Source organism: Bidens hawaiensis, unplaced genomic scaffold, assembly GCF_021521415.1.
Source record: "Bidens hawaiensis isolate Kalapana, Puna unplaced genomic scaffold, B.hawaiensis_p1.1 tig00045308_1, whole genome shotgun sequence".
NCBI classification, from domain to species: domain Eukaryota; kingdom Viridiplantae; phylum Streptophyta; class Magnoliopsida; order Asterales; family Asteraceae; genus Bidens; species Bidens hawaiensis.
In genome coordinates, this window is record NW_027498045.1 from 65,003 (window position 1) to 84,005 (window position 19,003).

General features: G+C 41.0%; 1 protein-coding gene across 1 annotated transcript; it reads left to right on the forward strand.

Moving 5' to 3' along the window:
- The first annotated feature begins 17,073 nt into the window (after nucleotides 1-17,073).
- On the forward strand, nucleotides 17,074-18,108 carry LOC143595533 (uncharacterized). The gene is made up of 2 exons (XM_077074518.1): nucleotides 17,074-17,221; nucleotides 17,567-18,108. The coding sequence occupies exons 1-2, from the start codon at nucleotides 17,074-17,076 to the stop codon at nucleotides 18,106-18,108; spliced, it is 690 nt and encodes a 229-aa protein (XP_076930633.1).
- Nucleotides 18,109-19,003: the final 895 nt, after the last annotated feature.

A 19,003-nucleotide genomic window follows, 5' to 3' on the forward strand; every position in this document is an offset into this window, starting at 1 on the left:
GGACACGGGTCTTACCAAACCCATAGCTTTTAAAACGAGTTATAACATCTCATTTATTTGTGAAACCCTTTCATCATCAAACCCTAAGTATATTATTAACTTTCTTACAATAAATAAAATTAAAATCCATAAATTTAAATTATTAGACATGAAAAAGAAACACAACCACCATAATACGGGAGATAAAAACTAATAATATATATAAACGAAACCTTTAAAAGCTCTCTGGTTGATCCCTACATTCTCTCATGTCACCAGATTGCATTATTTGTAAATGAAGGCTTCTCATTCATTTGACCCGAATTCACGGGTATGAGACTCACCAAACTCAGATATTCCTTAAACGGGTTATAACATCTCATTAAATTGAAAATTAATCTCACCAAATATTTGATATGAAAATCCTGTAAAATAGGGATATACTAAAAATTAATATATGATTTCTTTAAAAAAAGATACATATTATTTATAATTAAAAAACAATTTTATACTAAAAAAATAAGCGGATCATCGGTCTTATCAAACTCAAATAACTTTTAAACCAGGTATAACATTTCATTTATTTGTGAAACTTTTTCATCATCAAATACTAAGTATATTATTAACTTTTGTACACATATAGGGTTTTGTTAAGTTACTTTGTTAAATGTACTTAAAGCACCTCCAACGTTTATTGCGTGGAGGAGGTTCGCTCAAACAAACTACTATGTGATGGATGGGTAGTGTAAGGCCCCGTTACCAGTAGCCCTACTTTCGTGTTGGATTTACTCATAAACACAGTTCTAAATATCAGAGTTAATTTACAACTTTACGCGGAATATAAAACTTTCATAAAACATTACATAATTAATAACTTGTCTCAAAACATCCTTTGTCTTTCAACATTAAAGCATTAAAATTAAAACATCATAAGTCTTCAGATGCCAGGCTCTTATTCTTCTGCCATGTGTCCCCACTCAAGCCAGCTGTCTCATCCTACTCACCTGCGTGCATACTAAAAGTCAGCTACGCTGAGTGAGTTCTAGTTAATCATACGTTATACAATACACAATAAATTATATTCTTTCATTCACACTTTCATACTTTCTTACTTTCATACTTTCTTACTTCCACATCTTATGTTATAAAGAGCATTACGCCCTGCATTCCTCGAGTATTAGTAGGGCTCGGTACCCTCCTTCCTCGAGTATTATTAGGGCTCGGTACCCTCCTTCCTCGAGTATTATTAGGGCTCGGTACCCTCTTTCCTCGAGTATTATTAGGGCTCGGTACCCTCTTTCCTCGAATATTAGTAGGGTTCGGTTCCCTAGTTCTTGAATATTAGCAGGGTTCGATTCCCTCTTTGTTACCATACAACCATACTTTCCTTTTTTTATTAACTTTATCACATTCATACACATAAGCATACATATCATACTTACCTTATTCTTAGCGCTGCAACCTGACAGTACGTGCAATATCCGAAGATCGTTCACGTACCGTCAAGCAATCATTCATATCTATCACATATATCACATATGGCATACACTTATCACTTAGGATAAATGTATTAACAAACACATCGAGTATGCACACAGCCCCGAAAACATAACAAGGAATGGGGCTAGAAACTCACCTGAATCCTGTCACGCTCTCCGTTAATAGTTATTCCCTTCTTGAGCTGTGCACGGCTAACTGTATAATATTTACACGTATCAATTAACTACTACTACTCATGTTGTATTTCTATCTTTATATGACCCACAACGAACGGGGGTCCGGGGGCAGCGCCCCTGGTAGCGGGGTCTAGGGGCGGCAGCCCCTAGCAGGGTCCAAGGGGCAGAGCCCCTGGCTGGGGTTTAGGCGAAGTTAAACCTTAGGCGAACTTAGCGTTAGGCGAAGTTAAACCTTAGGCGAACTTAGCTTTAGGCGAAGTTAAACCATTGGCGAACTTAGCTTTAGGCGAAGTTAAACCTTAGGCGAACTTAGCTTTAGGCGAAGTTAAACCTTAGGCGAACTTAGCTTTAGGCGAAGTTTATCAGGCGAACTTAGCTTGCAGGCGAAGTTGTCGTCTGTAGGTTCTGTTCGCTCTTTAATCCTTCGTTCCTTAACCAAATAACTCGATGTAGGTACCCATGGAATCGTCTGACCAGCGCCTACAAACCCCAACTATCAAATCGACCTAACATCGATGTTTAGAGGGTGCGATTTAGGCATATAGGTTACGGGTCCTTTTTATCAATCGATTAACCCATCAAATCATAACCATTTTCAGTAAGTTTAGCTTTGTTGGATTCGTTTTTACCATACAAACTCAGATCTACCATTTCTCAAATCAAACCGAACCTATACGAACAATTTCTAACCATAAACGTACCTTGAACGAGTCGAACTTACGAACACGAGCTGGTCTTGTTGCTTTGGTTCGTCACGACGATCTAGCACCAACTAACGTTTACTCTCTCTCGGATCCTGCTCGTTTATGGTGTGTGTGTTTTTGAATGTGTAGAGATTAGAATGGAAAGAGATGAGGTTTAGGGTTTTATGGTGGTTTAGGGGATATTTATATCCCTTAAAGCCCATGGACCTAAGACCCATTCTCATTTAACCCATCTCAATTAATCTAAGTCCATGATCCGTTCTTTACACGATATTAATTAATTAATAACGCGAAATCACTAAACGTAACTTTCTTTATTTAACATTATAAATTTTAGGATGTTACAAGTCTTCCCTCCTTAAAGATGTTTCGTCCCCGAAACCTAACTATTACATAAACATACTAGGGTAAAACTTGCGCATCTCATCCTCGGCCTCCCAAGTAGCATCTGATCCCTTGCGGTGTTTCCATATCACTTTTACCAAAGGTATAATCTTGTGGCGAAGCTGCTTCTCCTTACGATCAACGATCTCTATCGGTTGCTCGATGTAGTTCAATTGCTCATCAACCTCAATGTCCATCAATGGCACGTGAGACGTGTCATCAGCTAGACACTTCCTCAGATGAGAAACATGGAAGGTTGAATGAATTCCTTCTAACTCGTCGGGTAAATCCAGCTTATAAGCTACTTCCCCCACACGATCTAAAATTTTAAACGGTCCAATGTACCTCGGACTCAACTTCCCCCTCTTTCTAAAACGGATAATTCCTTTCCAAGGCGAGACCTTAAGCATCACATTGTCGCCAACGTTAAACTCAATTGGTCGTCGCCGCTTATCTGCATAAGACTTTTGTCTGTCTTGAGCGGCTTTCATTCTTGCTTTGATCTGATCGAACTTTGAAGACGTTTCTTGAACCACTTCAAGGCTTCCCATTTCTTTCTGACCAATCTCACCCCAACACACCGGGGTTCTACATCGTCTACCGTAAAGCATCTCAAACGGTGGCATACCAATACTTGAATGGTAACTGTCGTTATAGGAGAACTCTGCCAGGTGCAGATGATCATCCCAACTTCCACCAAAATCTAAAACACAAGCACGTAGCATGTCCTCAAGGGTTTGGATCGTCCTTTCAGACTGTCCATCAGTTTGAGGATGATACGCCGTACCGATGTTCAACCTCGTCCCCATAGCTTCATGGAATTTCTTCCAGAACCTCGAAGTAAACCGTGTATCTCTATCAGACACGATCGATAACGGTACTCCATGCTTGGTTACAACTTCTTTGATGAAAACGCTTGCTAACGTTTCTGACGAGATGGCCTCTCGTATGGGCAGAAAGTGAGCACTCTTGGTCAAGCGATCCACAATCACCCAGATAGTATCATGTTGCTTAGCTGTACGAGGTAGCTTAGTTATGAAATCCATGGTGATGTGTTCCCATTTCCACTCAGGTATCTCTAGCGGTTGCATCTTCCCATAAGGCTTTTGGTGCTCGGCTTTGACTTGTAAGCAAGTTAAGCACTTGCTAACATAATCCACTACATCATTCTTCATTCCTGGCCACCAGTAATCTCTCTTCAAGTCTTGGTACATCTTTGTAGCTCCAGGATGGATTGAGTACCTTGACTTATGAGCTTCATCTAAGATTCGACTTCTAAGATCACCATGGCGTGGGATCCACATACGGTCGAACCTAGTTTTAACTCCATGAGTGTTTTTCATCAACTCGTCTTGCTAGCCATAAATCCTTTCTTTCTTTACTAACTCTTCATCTACTAACACTTCTGACTGCACTTTGATGATTTCTTCAAAAAGACTTGTGTTCATGATCAACTTGTAGGACTTCATTGTTGCAAGGACTTCCTCATTCTTACGACTTAACGCATCAGCGACCACGTTAGCTTTACCGGGGTAATACTTAATCTCACAGTCGTAATCCTTTATCAATTCTAACCATCTTCTCTGTCTCATGTTCAATTCTTTCTGCTCGAAGAAGTACTTCAAACTCTTATGATCTGTATAGATAATACACTTAGTACCGTACAGATAATGCCTCCATATCTTAAGAGCATGTACTACAGCTGCTAACTCCAAATCATGCGTCGGATAAGTACTCTCATGGACCTTCAACTGCCTAGACGCGTAGGCTATCACCTTCCCTCGTTGCATCAACACGCAACCTAACCCTTGATGCGAGGCATCAGCACAAACAACGAAATCCTCGTCGCCTTCAGGTAGAGTAAGGATGGGAGCTTACGTGAGTCTCTTCTTCAATTCTTCAAAGGCTTCTTCCTGAAACTTTCCCTAACTGAATACTATCGACTTTCGGGTCATACCGGTCAGCGGTGCGGCTATCTTGGAGAAACCTTCGATGAATCTCCTATAGTAGCCAGCTAACCCTAGGAAGCTTCGTATATCAGTCGGATTCTACGGAGTCTTCCAATTCGTTATCGCTTCAATCTTAGCTGGGTCCACGGTAATCCCCTCCGGATTAACCACATGACCTAAAAATTGCACTTCTCTTAACCAGAACGCGCACTTCGAAAACTTGGCTTACAACTTCTCTTTCTTCAGAACTTCCAATACCTCTCTCAGATGCTCGGCATGGTCAGCCTCACTCTTTGAATAAATCAATATATCATCGATGAAGACGATAACCGACTTATCCAACATCGGTCGACACACCCTATTCATCATGTCCATAAATGCTGCAGGAGCATTGGTTAGACCGAATGACATTACGAGGAACTCGTAGTGTCCATACCGCGTTCGGAACGCTGTCTTAGGGATGTCTGCCTCCTTCACCTTCAGCTGATGGTAGCCTGATCTGAGATCTATTCGTGAGAACCAACTTGAACCTTGCAGTTGGTCAAACAGATCGTCAATCCTTGGCAAAGGATATCTATTCTTTACCGTAAGCTTATTCAACTCACGATAGTCTATGCACATCCTCATACTTCCATCCTTCTTTTTCACGAACAATGCAGGTGCGCCCCACGGGGAAACACTCGGTCTTATGAAACCTTTGTCGAGGAGTTCTTGCAGTTGGGACATCAATCCTTTCATCTCGGACGGTGCTAGACGGTAAGGCACATTCGCGACAGGTTGGGCTCCTGGTATTAGATCTATCTGAAATTCTATCTCTCGCTCCGGTGGCAACCCCGGAAGATCCTCAGGGAATACTTCTGGGTAGTCGCGCACAATAGGAACATCTTTCATTTCTTTCGTCTCGGCCGTAACGTTGACGACATACGCCAGCTAGGCACAACACCCTCGCCTTAGCAAACCCTCGGCTTTTATCATCGAAATGACATTAAGCCCAGAACTTTCCTTATCACCATAAACCGTTACCGCACTACCATCCAAGGACTTTAACCTTATTATCCTACTCCTACATACTATCTGAGCCTCAAACTCAGACAACCAATCCATTCCCAAGACTACATCGAACCCCCCTAAGGTCATAACATACAAAGTAACAGGGAACTCATGTCCCTCTAACTCTATCTTACAATTCTTAACCATTTTTGTTATTTCAACCGAAGTGTCGCTAGCGGTTTCTACTATAAGAGTTTCAGACACTCGGCAACATCTCATTTTAGCTAGTTTACTAAATGGTGTGGCTACGAAACTTTTGTTTGCGCCCGAATCAAATAATACAGAAGCGGAAACACCGTTCACTAGAAACGTACCTGTGACGACATCCGGAATCTGCGTGGCTTGTTCTTGGGTCAGCATGTAGGCTCTAGTTCTTGGCCTAGCTTGATCGGCATCCTTCCTTCCACTACCTCCAGCTTCACCCTCGGTACACTCCCTAGCAAAGTGACCTGTCTTACCACACTTGTAGCATGCAGGCTTAGAACTGCACTCATGAGCATAATGACCTGCCTTCCCACACTTGTAGCAAACATTCGACCCAACTCTACACTCTCCAGCATGCATCTTTCCACACTTATGATATGTATCCGAACCCTTCCCCCACCTACACTCACCACGGTGTGCCTTGCCACAAGTCTTGCACGACCTGTTCTCCCAAACTCTCGGCTGCTTGTTCTTAGGGTTCCACATCTGGGTACCGGGTCGTTTAGTAGGAGCGACCCATTTCTTCTCTTTCTTCTCGTCTCCCACCACCACATCATCCGCAGCCAAGTCTGCATAGACCATTTCTGCGAGTTCGACAGCAGAATCGAAAGTAGCAGGTTTACTTGTCCTGACTAACATGTGGACTCTTTGTGGTAATCCCCTCACGTAACACTTGATTCTCTTAGCCTCAGTGTTGACCATATCGGGCACCAACCTAGACATTCGATTGAACTCGGTAGTGTACTCACGATGTGTCATTGTCCCAGCTTTCAAGTTCAGGAACTTCATTTCCGCCTTTTCAACCTCGGCGTCAGCACAGAACTTCTTCATCACTAATTCCTTCAGATCCTCCCACTTCATCGCTTTGATCTCTTCATGGGTCTTCCTCTGCTCCACACTCTCCCACCAATACATAGCCTCATCTTCAAATGATTGGGTGGCATAACCGACAGCTTGGTCAGGATGACACTCGCTGATTCGGATAATTTTATCCATGGCGGTTATCCATTGAAGAGTGGTGATTGCGTCTCCTAAACCAGTCAGCTTCGGCGGGTCGCATCCTTTGAAGGACTTGTAGTTACACCCACCTCGACCTCTCTTTCCATCACCAACCTCGACAGATCCAGCTTCACTCGAGTCACCCTTCCCTTTCTCACCATCCTTCCTACCATTCTCTCCTAATCCTTCCGCAATTCTTCCAGTAGATCCTTCGGGATTCCCAGTCTTCATGGCAGCAACTACAGCTTGAACGATGGCTGCTTGAATTGCAGGGCTAAGTTGAACCTCTTCGTTGTTGCTCGAGTTTCCTCCGGCTGCGCCACCTTCGTCTCCGGTGTTGGAAGCTTCTTCTACCGAGGGTTGCCGGACAGGTTGAGGCCTGCCACGACGTCCAGCGCAACCCCCAGTTCCAACAATTTCTCCAGCTCCAGCCATTAGTATTCTAAAAGGGAAAACACAAACATCATCACTCAAGGAACTATTTAGTACAAGGATAGTAAGGCTAACAGGTAATAACAGTGGCCAGCTGTGATTAGCTGATCACGTTACTTTCCGTGTCCTATACACTTCCCTTTATGAGTTTATTTGTGCTAGTTCTACTTAAGCAGTTAGTCAAATCAAACAATCTATTATTCCTATCCCTGCCGTTCACATATCTTTTCTTTCTCATTAACATATATCATTTAATCATACACTTTACCTTTACTAATCTTGCTTGAGCGACACATGGCATTCTTGAACTGGCATCTTCTTTCTTTTCTTACGTAAATCCCATTCTCTGTTCGAGTCTAAGCATGTAGGATGCTTAAATCTCTCGAACTTTGCTCTGATACCAACTTGTAAGGCCCCGTTACCAGTAGCCCTACTTTCGTGTTGGATTTACTCATAAACACAGTTCTAAATATCAGAGTTAATTTAAAACTTTACGCGGAATATAAAACTTTCATAAAACATTACATAATTCATAACTTGTCTCAAAACATCCTTTGTCTTTCAACATTAAAGCATTAAAATTAAAACATCATAAGTCTTCAGATGCCAGGCTCTTATTCTTCTGCCATGTGTCCCCACTCAAGCCAGCTGTCTCATCCTACTCACCTGCGTGCATACTAAAAGTCAGCTACGCTGAGTGAGTTCTAGTTAATCATACGTTATACAATACACAATAAATTATATTCTTTCATTCACACTTTCATACTTTCTTACTTTCATACTTTCTTACTTCCACATCTTACGTTATAAAGAGCATTACGCCCTGCATTCCTCGAGTATTATTAGGGCTCGGTACCCTCCTTCCTCGAGTATTATTAGGGCTCGGTACCCTCTTTCCTCGAGTATTATTAGGGCTCGGTACCCTCTTTCCTCGAGTATTATTAGGGCTCGGTACCCTCTTTCCTCGAATATTAGTAGGGTTCGGTTCCTTAGTTCTTGAATATTAGCAGGGTTCGATTCCCTCTTTGTTACCATACAACCATACTTTCCTTTTTTTATTAACTTTATCACATTCATACACATAAGCATACATATCATACTTACCTTATTCTTAGCGCTGCAACCTGACAGTACGTGCAATATCCGAAGATCGTTCACGTACCGTCAAGCAATCATTCATATCTATCACATATATCACATATGGCATACACTTATCACTTAGGATAAATGTATTAACAAACACATCGAGTATGCACACAGCCCCGAAAACATAACAAGGAATGGGGCTAGAAACTCACCTGAATCCTGTCACGCTCTCCGTTAATAGTTATTCCCTTCTTGAGCTGTGCACGGCTAACTGTATAATATTTACACGTATCAATTAACTACTACTACTCATGTTGTATTTCTATCTTTATATGACCCACAACGAACGGGGGTCCGGGGGCAGCGCCCCTGGTAGCGGGGTCTTGGGGCGGCAGCCCCTAGCAGGGTCCAAGGGGCAGAGCCCCTGGCTGGGGTCGAGCTGCCAGGTCAGCTTGGAAAAATTTTATTTACATTAACTGTCTTAGCACATTTTCCATTAGGTTTTTAATTTATTTTCTAAGCGAACTTAACTTTAGGCGAAGTTAAACCTTAAGCGAACTTAGCTTTAGGCGAAGTTAAACCTTAGGCGAACTTAGCGTTAGGCGAAGTTAAACCTTAGGCGAACTTAGCTTTAGGCGAAGTTAAACCATAGGCGAACTTAGCTTTAGGCGAAGTTAAACCTTAGGCGAACTTAGCTTTAGGCGAAGTTAAACCTTAGGTGAACTTAGCTTTAGGCGAAGTTCATCAGGCGAACTTAGCTTGCAGGCGAAGTTGTCGTCTGCAGGTTCTGTTCGCTCTTTAATCCTTCGTTCCTTAACCAAATAACTCGATTTAGGTACCCATGGAATCGTCTGACCAGCGCCTACAAACCCCAACTATCAAATCGACCTAACATCGATGTTTAGAGGGTGCGATTTAGGCATATAGGTTACGGGTCCTTTTTATCAATCGATTAACCCATCAAATCATAACCATTTTCAGTAAGTTTAACTTTGTTGGATTCGTTTTTACCATACACACTCAGATCTACCATTTCTCAAATCAAACCGAACCTATACGAACGATTTCTAACCATAAACGTACCTTGAACGAGTCGAACTTACGAACACGAGCTGGTCTTGTTGCTTTGGTTCGTCACGACGATCTAGCACCAACTAACGTTCACTCTCTCTCGGATCCTGCTCGTTTATGGTGTGTTGTTTTTGAATGTGTAGAGATTAGAATGGAAAGAGATGAGGTTTAGGGTTTTATGGTGGTTTAGGGGATATTTATATCCCTTAAAGCCCATGGACCTAAGACCCATTCTCATTTAACCCATCTCAATTAATCTAAGTCCATGATCCGTTCTTTACACGATATTAATTAATTAATAACGCGAAATCACTAAACGTAACTTTTTTTATTTAACATTATAAATTTTAGGATGTTACAGGTAGGCGTTGTGGTTCTTGTCCATTAGCTTTACCACCCCGCCCCCCCCCCCCCCCCACCCCGCGATTGGAAATACAAACCTGCAGTGATGAGATTTGGTGGAGCCCATTTTTCACATACAATATTAATATATATATATATATATATATATATATATATATATATATATATATATATATATATATATATATATATATATATATACTGTTTTAATAAGATTTGTGAAAATTTGGTGTTGTAAAAGTACTAAGTGTTTTTGAAGAAATACAAAATTTTATGTGACAGCTAACATGACAATTTGAGACATTGAGCATGTCGTGATGTGTTGTGAATGCCCTTAAGTTTATGGTTATATAAATCTTCTTCAAAATAAACTATATGTATTTTCCACAAACCAAAAATATTTCTAACTAGTTTTTCTACCCGGCGCGTTGCGCCGGGGCAGCTGGCAAAACCCCTGCGTTGAAACCCCGACGTTGGTAAAACCCGAGCGTTACGACGATTAGTTGACACGAATTCGGTCGGTACCGGCTGCGTACGTTACGATATAGACACCATTGGTAAAACATGAGGGTTTAAATCTCTAAAAATTAGTTCGTCAAATTAACATATAAAAACATTAACATATAAGAAAACACAATATTTAAGACGATGTTTATTTGGTTGGCAAACCCGGTCGGTGGTTAAACCCAAGTGTTGTCGGTCCTGGCATTGAGGCGGAAACTTGACACGAATTCAGTCTGTTATGAATAAATTGCGTCACCAAACTTTCTAATTATATATAGTATAATGTATGAATAAATTTGATATTTTGTTTGTCAAATGGTATCTATTGCATTGATATCGATTGATTTGGGTTGGATTAGATGGTTTCAAATATTATTGATTTAAACGTATGAAAAGGATGGTTTTATTCTCGATATTCTTTTGTAAATTCATATACATCAACCAACAAATAATCAGATTTATTGACTAAATATGTTCGTTCAACGAAAGGGCGAAGCATTTTAGGGCCGGAGGAGGGCTCTTCTAAGTTTGATTTTTCTCTTAGAAATGTTAAATTGTACACCGTCGCCTAAATTTTATGGATATGTAATTGTAAATCTTCTTCCAATTATTTATGTTTTCCATAAAAGGTATGTCTTATGTAAGAATATATTTTATTTTCATATTGTATTGGGGAAATGGATGTGGATATGATCAAATATTTATTTCGTCGATTGTGATTGATTTGGATTAGATGGTTTCGAACATAATAGCTTTAAACGATACAACAAGATGGTCTTTCTCGTGGCAGTAGACATGATTTTATAGAGGTAGGGTATCGAAAATATCAAAATACCCTCAAGTATCATCCGCAGGTCAGAGAGGATTATCTCATATGCCACCGCGGTACATATAAACCACCCGCATAACTCAAAGACAGAGGAAGGACTATATATTTCCTATAGACTAACTGCGGGAGAAACTAGACGCCCTTAGAATTCATCCGCGGGGTAACGTTTACACCCGCAATGATGACCAGAAGGCAACGCCATAAAAAATGGATTTAACCAACTTCATTCTAGAAGAATTACCAAGATCCATTTTTGAAATACACGTAACCCACCAGCCAATAGAAAAAAGACACTTGGCCAGGTTGTTATAACCGTGCACATGGCCAGGTTTATCTCGTCCTATCACAAGAGGACACATGTCTAAGTTGTTACAACCATGCACATGGGCCGTATAGCCCAATCAATCATATGATAACACGTGTCTAGACGTTTACGAGTGCATCTTCTAGAAGAGGACATCTAGACCAATAATATTCCCACATCCTTCGGCTATAAATACCTTCACAGTCTCCATGAGGTATTCATTCACTCCCACTTATCTACTCTAAATACTCTAAGTACTTTATCTCCACCGGAATAGTACTTATTCTCACGCCGAAGGGTGGCTATAGGAAGACCCCCTTGTCCTTCCCGTAACGAGCTCTGTTTTGCAAGTTTTTGTCATTGGACTTGGGAGATCAGACTCGTATCGTTGTTAGTAGTTGTTCGTACCATACCCTGTGGACTCATTGGATCTAAGACCTGTCAAGGGGATTAGATCCGTGTTTCTTCATTGGCGCCATCCGTGTTTTGCTAGAATTGTGTTAGTTTTCGTTGTTTAGACACGATATGAGTAAAAATCCCCAAGGGTCGACGGAAACTCCGGTAATGGTTAGATGTACTATTGATGTCATATCCCCTGGAGGGGACCTACTCCAGGTGATTTAGGACACATTACTGGTGAGACTCGTCGAGCTCGTACAAAATTGGGTCTGGAAGACGGATCTGATGATTCTGAATCGACGAGATCTCATCGTCGTAACTCCGGATCTGAAGGATTCCAATCTCCTGAAGAATGTTTACGTATTCAGCAAGAAAACACCTTAGCTAAATATAAGCATATGATTCGTGAAGAGAGAATCCACGCTCGTACCTTAATTTTTGATGACGTATCTGGAAGATCTCCGTCTCCTTCTATCGCAATTCGGATAAGTTAGATAAGAACTAGTATGCAAACGGAGAGAACCTCTAAGAATGACTTTGAAAGAAGAAGGTGTGATCGTCCTTATTCTTTCACACACAATCCTTACAGAATCGAGTACGACAGTTATGATCCAACATATCGTCCAAGTGATGTTAGTTATTTCAGTGGTAATAGCAGAATTCATACTAGGGAGGGAACTAGTCGTCCACGTGCGGTAGTTCGCCAGACTGAGTACCACAATGATGCGGAAGAAAACTTCACCAAGCCATACCGACCCGCAGCTTTGGCTGAGAAGTCAAAATTCATTGCTCGCATTGCAACAACTCCATTCCCAGTTAATGCAAAAATTCCTACTTCCTTAAGGAAATACAATGGAATGACGAATCCTAGTGATCATCTGTTGAACTTTGTGGCAGTAGGAGGAGTCAGTGGTTGGACTCTTCCTTATTGGTGTCACATGTTTGCATTAACATTGACTGGGGCGGCACGCGAGTGGTTTGATAAGTCACCTGATGGGCATATTACTAGTTGGGATGATTTGGTGAAAAATTTTTCCCAACATTTCAGTCAGAATAAGAAGCACACTCGTGACCCATCAGAAATTTTAGACGTTGTTCGCCGAGATAATGAAGCTGTTGAAGACTTCATTACTCGGTTTAATGACGAAAGTTTGAAAATCGGAGAAATTAACAAAGATATGCCGTGGGGATCCTTCCGCAAAAATGTACGAAGTAACGCTTTGATCCGCACTCTGACTGGCAAAGATGAAATGCCTCAAGAACGGGACGATATTATGTCTGCCGCAAATATGTTTGCAAGGACTGAAAAGGCCTTAGGGTCTGACAGTTCAAAGCCAAAATTGAACGTGGAATTTCAAAATCCGCGGCCGAATAGGCAGGCCAAGGGAACAATTTACTCAAGGCTTCAACCCGCCGCGGACAACTCAAAATAGTTCGATGCAAGATCGCTGATAGGTAACAAGAATAAAGCAGGCGCTTCAACACAACGCGTCAACAATTGGACCCCGTTAACAAAGAATCCCTCAGAAATTTTGACCACTGAGAATATGAAGTTCAAAAAACCTCAGCCAATCATGAAAAGATCATTTCTCAACGCCAAAAAACATTGCACGTACCATGATGACATCAGTCACAATACGGATGAAGGTTTGGCCTTGAAGGATGCTATTGAGGCAGCAGTCAAGTCTGGAAAGCTTAGACACTTGGTCAAGAATGCAAGTGATGTGTTGTAAAACACACTTATTTTTCCGTACCATTTTATCATCTTTTTATTACTTTTTTATATAATAAATAATGTTTTTAACATGATCTTACAAAGTTTATATTTTTCGTTGGTTGCTGGTTTTAAAGAGAAAAAGGAACCGGGCTTTTCAAGACATTAAAGGCCTTTTATGATCAATTTTGAAATAACCAAGTTTAAGCCCGGTCCAAGTCCAGTTAAGAGAAGTTTTTGCATATGTTATATATTAATATAACACAAACAAAACCCTAAGCACCTAAGAAGTGGCGATCGGCAGTAAGACACAAGAAAAAATATATACATTATTATCTTGTTAGTTCCAAGTTGATGACTGCGTAAGGTACAAGCAATAATAAATAATATATATAATATATATCATTGAAGAGGAGAGTAGCGAGAAGATCAGCACGTAAAAAAGAAATAACCCTTGGCAGAGGGAGTTGGAAAAGAAGAATATTATTATTTTGTGTGGCTGCAGTACGTGGGTTTTCTTCAAGACATTACCTCAAAGAGCAAGGCAAAATAACAATTAGTAGCAACAAATAATTTTGTGTTGAGAGTCAGTCATTCAATAATTCTTTAGGTTTGAGTTTATTATTTTCTTTTGTCATGAACTTAATTGTCGGGCTTACTTATTTTATGTTCTTGAATATGATTATTGACTAAACCTCTTGTACTACCTAGGTTTTGATGATTATTGATTTTGTTTGACGGCTTTTGGTTTTGATTTATTACACGGCGTATTATTATTGAAAGCTTTATATAATTTAATCTTTGATGTGTTAAATATTGTTTTTATATAATTATTTCTTGTGATTCCACGTATTACTTTGATTGAGTGATTGTGTGTCGTTCGGTTAGGGTTCTACGTTTAAGTCTTAAACTTGGTGTTTTTGATCTATTTGTGGTTAGCGCGATCATAGGTATTAATTATTAAAATTCAATAGTTTCACCTTCCTTGCGACATTGATTCGGTTAAGTTAGAATTGCGCGAGAGCGAGTTTTGGTCTTGTCCGGTTTATGTTGCGTGCAAATATGTGTCTTAGATCAAGTTAAATATTGTTACCCCTTTATCCCTAGAATTGCTGGTACCAATTTTGCAGCGGGTTTTGTGTCGTTGAGTCCGAGAGAAGATGCGTCATTAGGGTACCTTAGTAATCTTTTTCCCGGTGCATTTATTCAATCTTCTTAGATTTGTGAGGGTTAGTTGGTGAGACCGAGAGCTGATCTAGCGAACTTTAATGAGCCTTAGTTGATTATTTGAAGATCTTGGTGTCGTGTGATTAGTTAATTCCGTTAGCTGTTGAACTGTCAATATGATTCTTGCCTAGGTAGTCGTTTCTCCATATTTGCTAAGAGCTCCGTTAGTGCCGTTAAGTTTTCTTGTTGGTTTCGTGAAGTTAAGTAAGTTAGTTAAATTAGTATAAAATAAAATAATAATAATAATAATAATAATAATAATAATAATAATAATAATAATAATAATAATAATAATAAAATCAATTAAATATTTTAAGGTAGGACGTGGATTAGGGTTTATAATCTGAGCCGTTCTCACGTGTCTTCGAGTTCGATATCCGGACTTTCCTGATCTTTGCTATACGCGACCGGTACACTTGCCGTTTGTGTGAACTAGGATAGATTGTTTGGTTTTTAAAGCTTATTTGCGATTCGTGTTTTATTCATATATATATTTTCGCACATCAGCAAGACAAGGGCCTGGTAAAGCTCCTTCACAGGAAAACCAGGGCCCATCTAAAAAACAGGTCAAGGACTTGAACGTTCACATGATTCAAGGAGGACGAATAATTGGAAGGAAGATGAGAGAGTTTGACGACGAAGAGTGGAAGAATGAACACGTAATTTTCCTGCGGTTCAAAGAAGTCCTTGCAACAAATATCCGTTGATAATTACCGCCCTCATAGGTCATTACCGTTCACATTATGTCTTCTTTGATACTGGAAGTACTTCGGACATAATGTATGAATAATGTTTTGAGCAACTTGATGAAGAAGACAAGGTGAGGCTGAAGCCAATTCACGCACCTATGTCTGGCTTTTGGGGTGAGGAGATGCATCTGCGGGGAGTAATTTCTTTTCCGGTCACACTCAGTGACGGAAAACATTCAAGAACTGAAGAAGTCGAATTCTTAGTCCTACCAGTGACGTGAAAGCATGATATAATCCTAGGCATGAGGCGATTGGTGATTTCAATGCTCATCCCTCTACAGCTCATGGTGTAGTGGGGGTTTCGACGCGCACCGGCATAACAATCATCCATATAAACCATCACTGCTTCACAACGGAAAGTTCAAAACCTAGAAAAGTGTCAAAACAAATTCAATGAACTGAACCTGAGAAGTGGGTGTTGAACAAAAAGTTCCCAGACCAAATGATTGCCCTGCTATTTCAGAGATAGTGAGGACATCTCTGAAACAACTGTTAACAAAAAACATGACATCTTTGTGTGGCAACACGCAGGCATGACTGGTGTCCCATGGAAGATTGCGGAACACTAGCTGCGGGTGAATCCAGCATTCACGCCAATCGTTCAAAAGAAGCACAAGAAGGGCCCTGAACAGACCAAAGCTATGAATGAGCAGGTCCAAGATCTTCTACATGCTGGAATCATCCGCAAAATTCAGTATCCAACTTGGGTGGCTAATCCAGTCATTGTTCCTAAAAGCAATGGAACATCGCTGATGTGCATAGATTCCAAAGACCTAAACAAGCATGCCCCAAATATTGTTATCCTTTGCCCGAAATTGATCTTAAAGTCGATACGGTAGCCCTGTTCAAGTTCAAATGTTTCCTCTATGCCTACAAAGGCTATCACCAGATTTGCATGGCGGCAGGTTATGAAGATAAAATGGCATTCCGCACAGACCAAGGCACATTCTGTTACAAAATGATGCCCTTTGGGTTGAAAAACGCGGGTGCTACGTATCAACGATTAATGGACGAAGCCTTCAAGGATCAGATTGAGCGAAACTTGGAGGTTTACATGGATGATCTAGTTATAAAAAGCATTGAAGCAGACCAAATGTTGAGAGACATAGAGGAGACGTTTGATACTCTTAGAAGGATCAACATGAAACTGAATCCCAGCAAGTGCTCCTTCGGAATGGAAGAAGGAAAATTTTTGGGCGTAATAGTAACGGGTGCGGGTTTTAAAGCTAATCCATACAAGATTCAAGCAGTAGCCCACATGCCTTCACCTTTATCCCTCAAAGAAGTGCAGATACTTAATGGAAGGCTGGTCGTGTTAAACAGATTCTTAGCTAATCACGCGGCTAAATATTACCCATTCGTGTCAAACTTGAGGAATTGTCTTAAGAAAACCCACTTTAAGTGGACCGCAAAAGCTTAATAAGCGTTCTTGGAAGTCAAAAAAGGTTTGATGGAATTGCCCACCCTAGCAACGTCGTATGCGGGAGAGCCTCTGACATTATACTTGTCAGCATCTGATATTGCCATTGGAGCCGTGCTACTGACAGATAGAAAAAATGTCCTAACACCAATATATTATGTCAGTAGAACGTTGACAGGTCAGAAACCAGATATCCAATGCTTGAAAAGCTGAATCTGACACTAGTCTATGCTGCCAGATGTCTCTGCAAATATTTCCAGGGCCACCCCATTAACGTGCTAACATGATACAAGTTGAAAAATGTGTTGAGCAAGCCAGAATTGTCCGGACGTTTGGCAAAATAGGCCATAGAATTGGGAGAACATGCAATCGAGTATAAACCCAGACCCGCAATAAAAGGCCAAGTGTTGGCAGAATTCGTCACAGAAGTCTCGCAGAACAAGGAAGAAGAATGCCTGGTTGAATAGCAAACTCCAATACCCCCCTGAGCAAGGCCAAGTTTGGTCACTGTTCACTGATGTAGCTTCAAGCAACGAAGGATCAGGCGTAGGCCTCAGGCTGGTTAATCCCGAGGGCCATGAATTCACGTATGCTATAAAGTTGGACTTCAAAAGTACCAACAATGAGGCAGAATACGAAGATTTCTTAGTAGGCTTACGGATAGCTAAAAAGCTTGGGGTAAAGCATTTAGAAGCGCGGGTAGATTCTATGTTGATCACGGAACAGATCAATGGGACATACGAGGCAAAGAATGATGTGATGGCTTCATACCTATCACAAGCAAAGGATTTTATCATTCAGTTTTTATCCTACAAAGTCATCCACATCAAACGAAGTGAAAACAAGTCGGCGGATGCTCTTAGTAAACTAGCTTCAACAAATTTTGAACATTTTGCAAAAGACATTCGTGTGGAAGTCCTTGATCGACCATCTGTCCCGCAACATCAAGTGTTGGTGATACAAACCGGTGTTGAATCCTGGATGACGCCAATCATGGCTTACTTAACATCAAGAGTTCTCTCGGAGGAAAAAGCTGCAGCCAGAAAATCAGACACAAAGCCTTGAACTACCAAGTACAAGACGGTATCTTATACCGAAGATCCTTCCTTGGCCCACTCCTGAGATGTGTGGTTGATGAGGATGCAAATTATTTGATACGAGAGGTTCACGAGGGGATTTGTGGTCTTCATGCGGGTCCGAGAATGGTTGTGGCCAAACTCATGAACGCAAGCTATTATTGGCCGGGGATGCACATAGACGCAGTGCAAGAAATCAGAAAGTGTGATTCATGCCAGCGTCATGCTCCCAATACTCTGCGTCCAAAAAACGAGTTAGTTCCAGTAACGTTCCAAAAGTGGGCAATCAATATCATGGATCCATTCCCAGAAGCCCCGGGACGTGTCAAATTCTTGATTGTGGCTATTGATTATTTTACCAAGTGGGTAGAAGCCAAACCGGTTGCATCCATCACTGCGTCAAGCATCAAGAAATTCTTATGGGAGTTCATTATTTGCCGTTTTGGCCTCCCGCAAGAGTTAGTCAGTGATAACGGTACCCATTTTGCTGACAGTGGACTGTAGGCGTGGCTGAAGGAATTTCAGGTCACCCAAGTATTTACTTCAGTAGCCCACCTGCAAGCTAATGGTCAGGTTGAGAGAGCGAATAGATCCATTAAGGATGGAATCAAGGCACAGTTAGGAGTTAAACGAACTGGATGGGTGGATGAATTGCTCCATGTACTTTGGGCCTTCCGCACCCAGAAAAAATCAAGCAACCCCGAGACACCGTTTAGTCTGACTTACGGCACTGGGGCCATGATTCCAGCTGAAATTGGAGTCCCATTCGCAAGAATGCTGATGAACAATGATAATGAAAAAGAACTGCGAATGAACCTGGATCTCCTCGAAGAAAGAAGAGAGTTAGCACTGATCCGCGAGCACAACTACAAACAATAGTTACA

Bases quoted from the DNA above. Each gene is read 5' to 3' on its own strand.
- LOC143595533 (XM_077074518.1), top strand. From the start codon at position 17,074: ATGGAATTGCCCACCCTAGCAACGTCGTATGCGGGAGAGCCTCTGACA. The intron at 17,222-17,566 runs GTCAGAAACCAG...TCACTGATGTAG, and splicing joins TGTCAGTAGAACGTTGACAG to CTTCAAGCAACGAAGGATCA.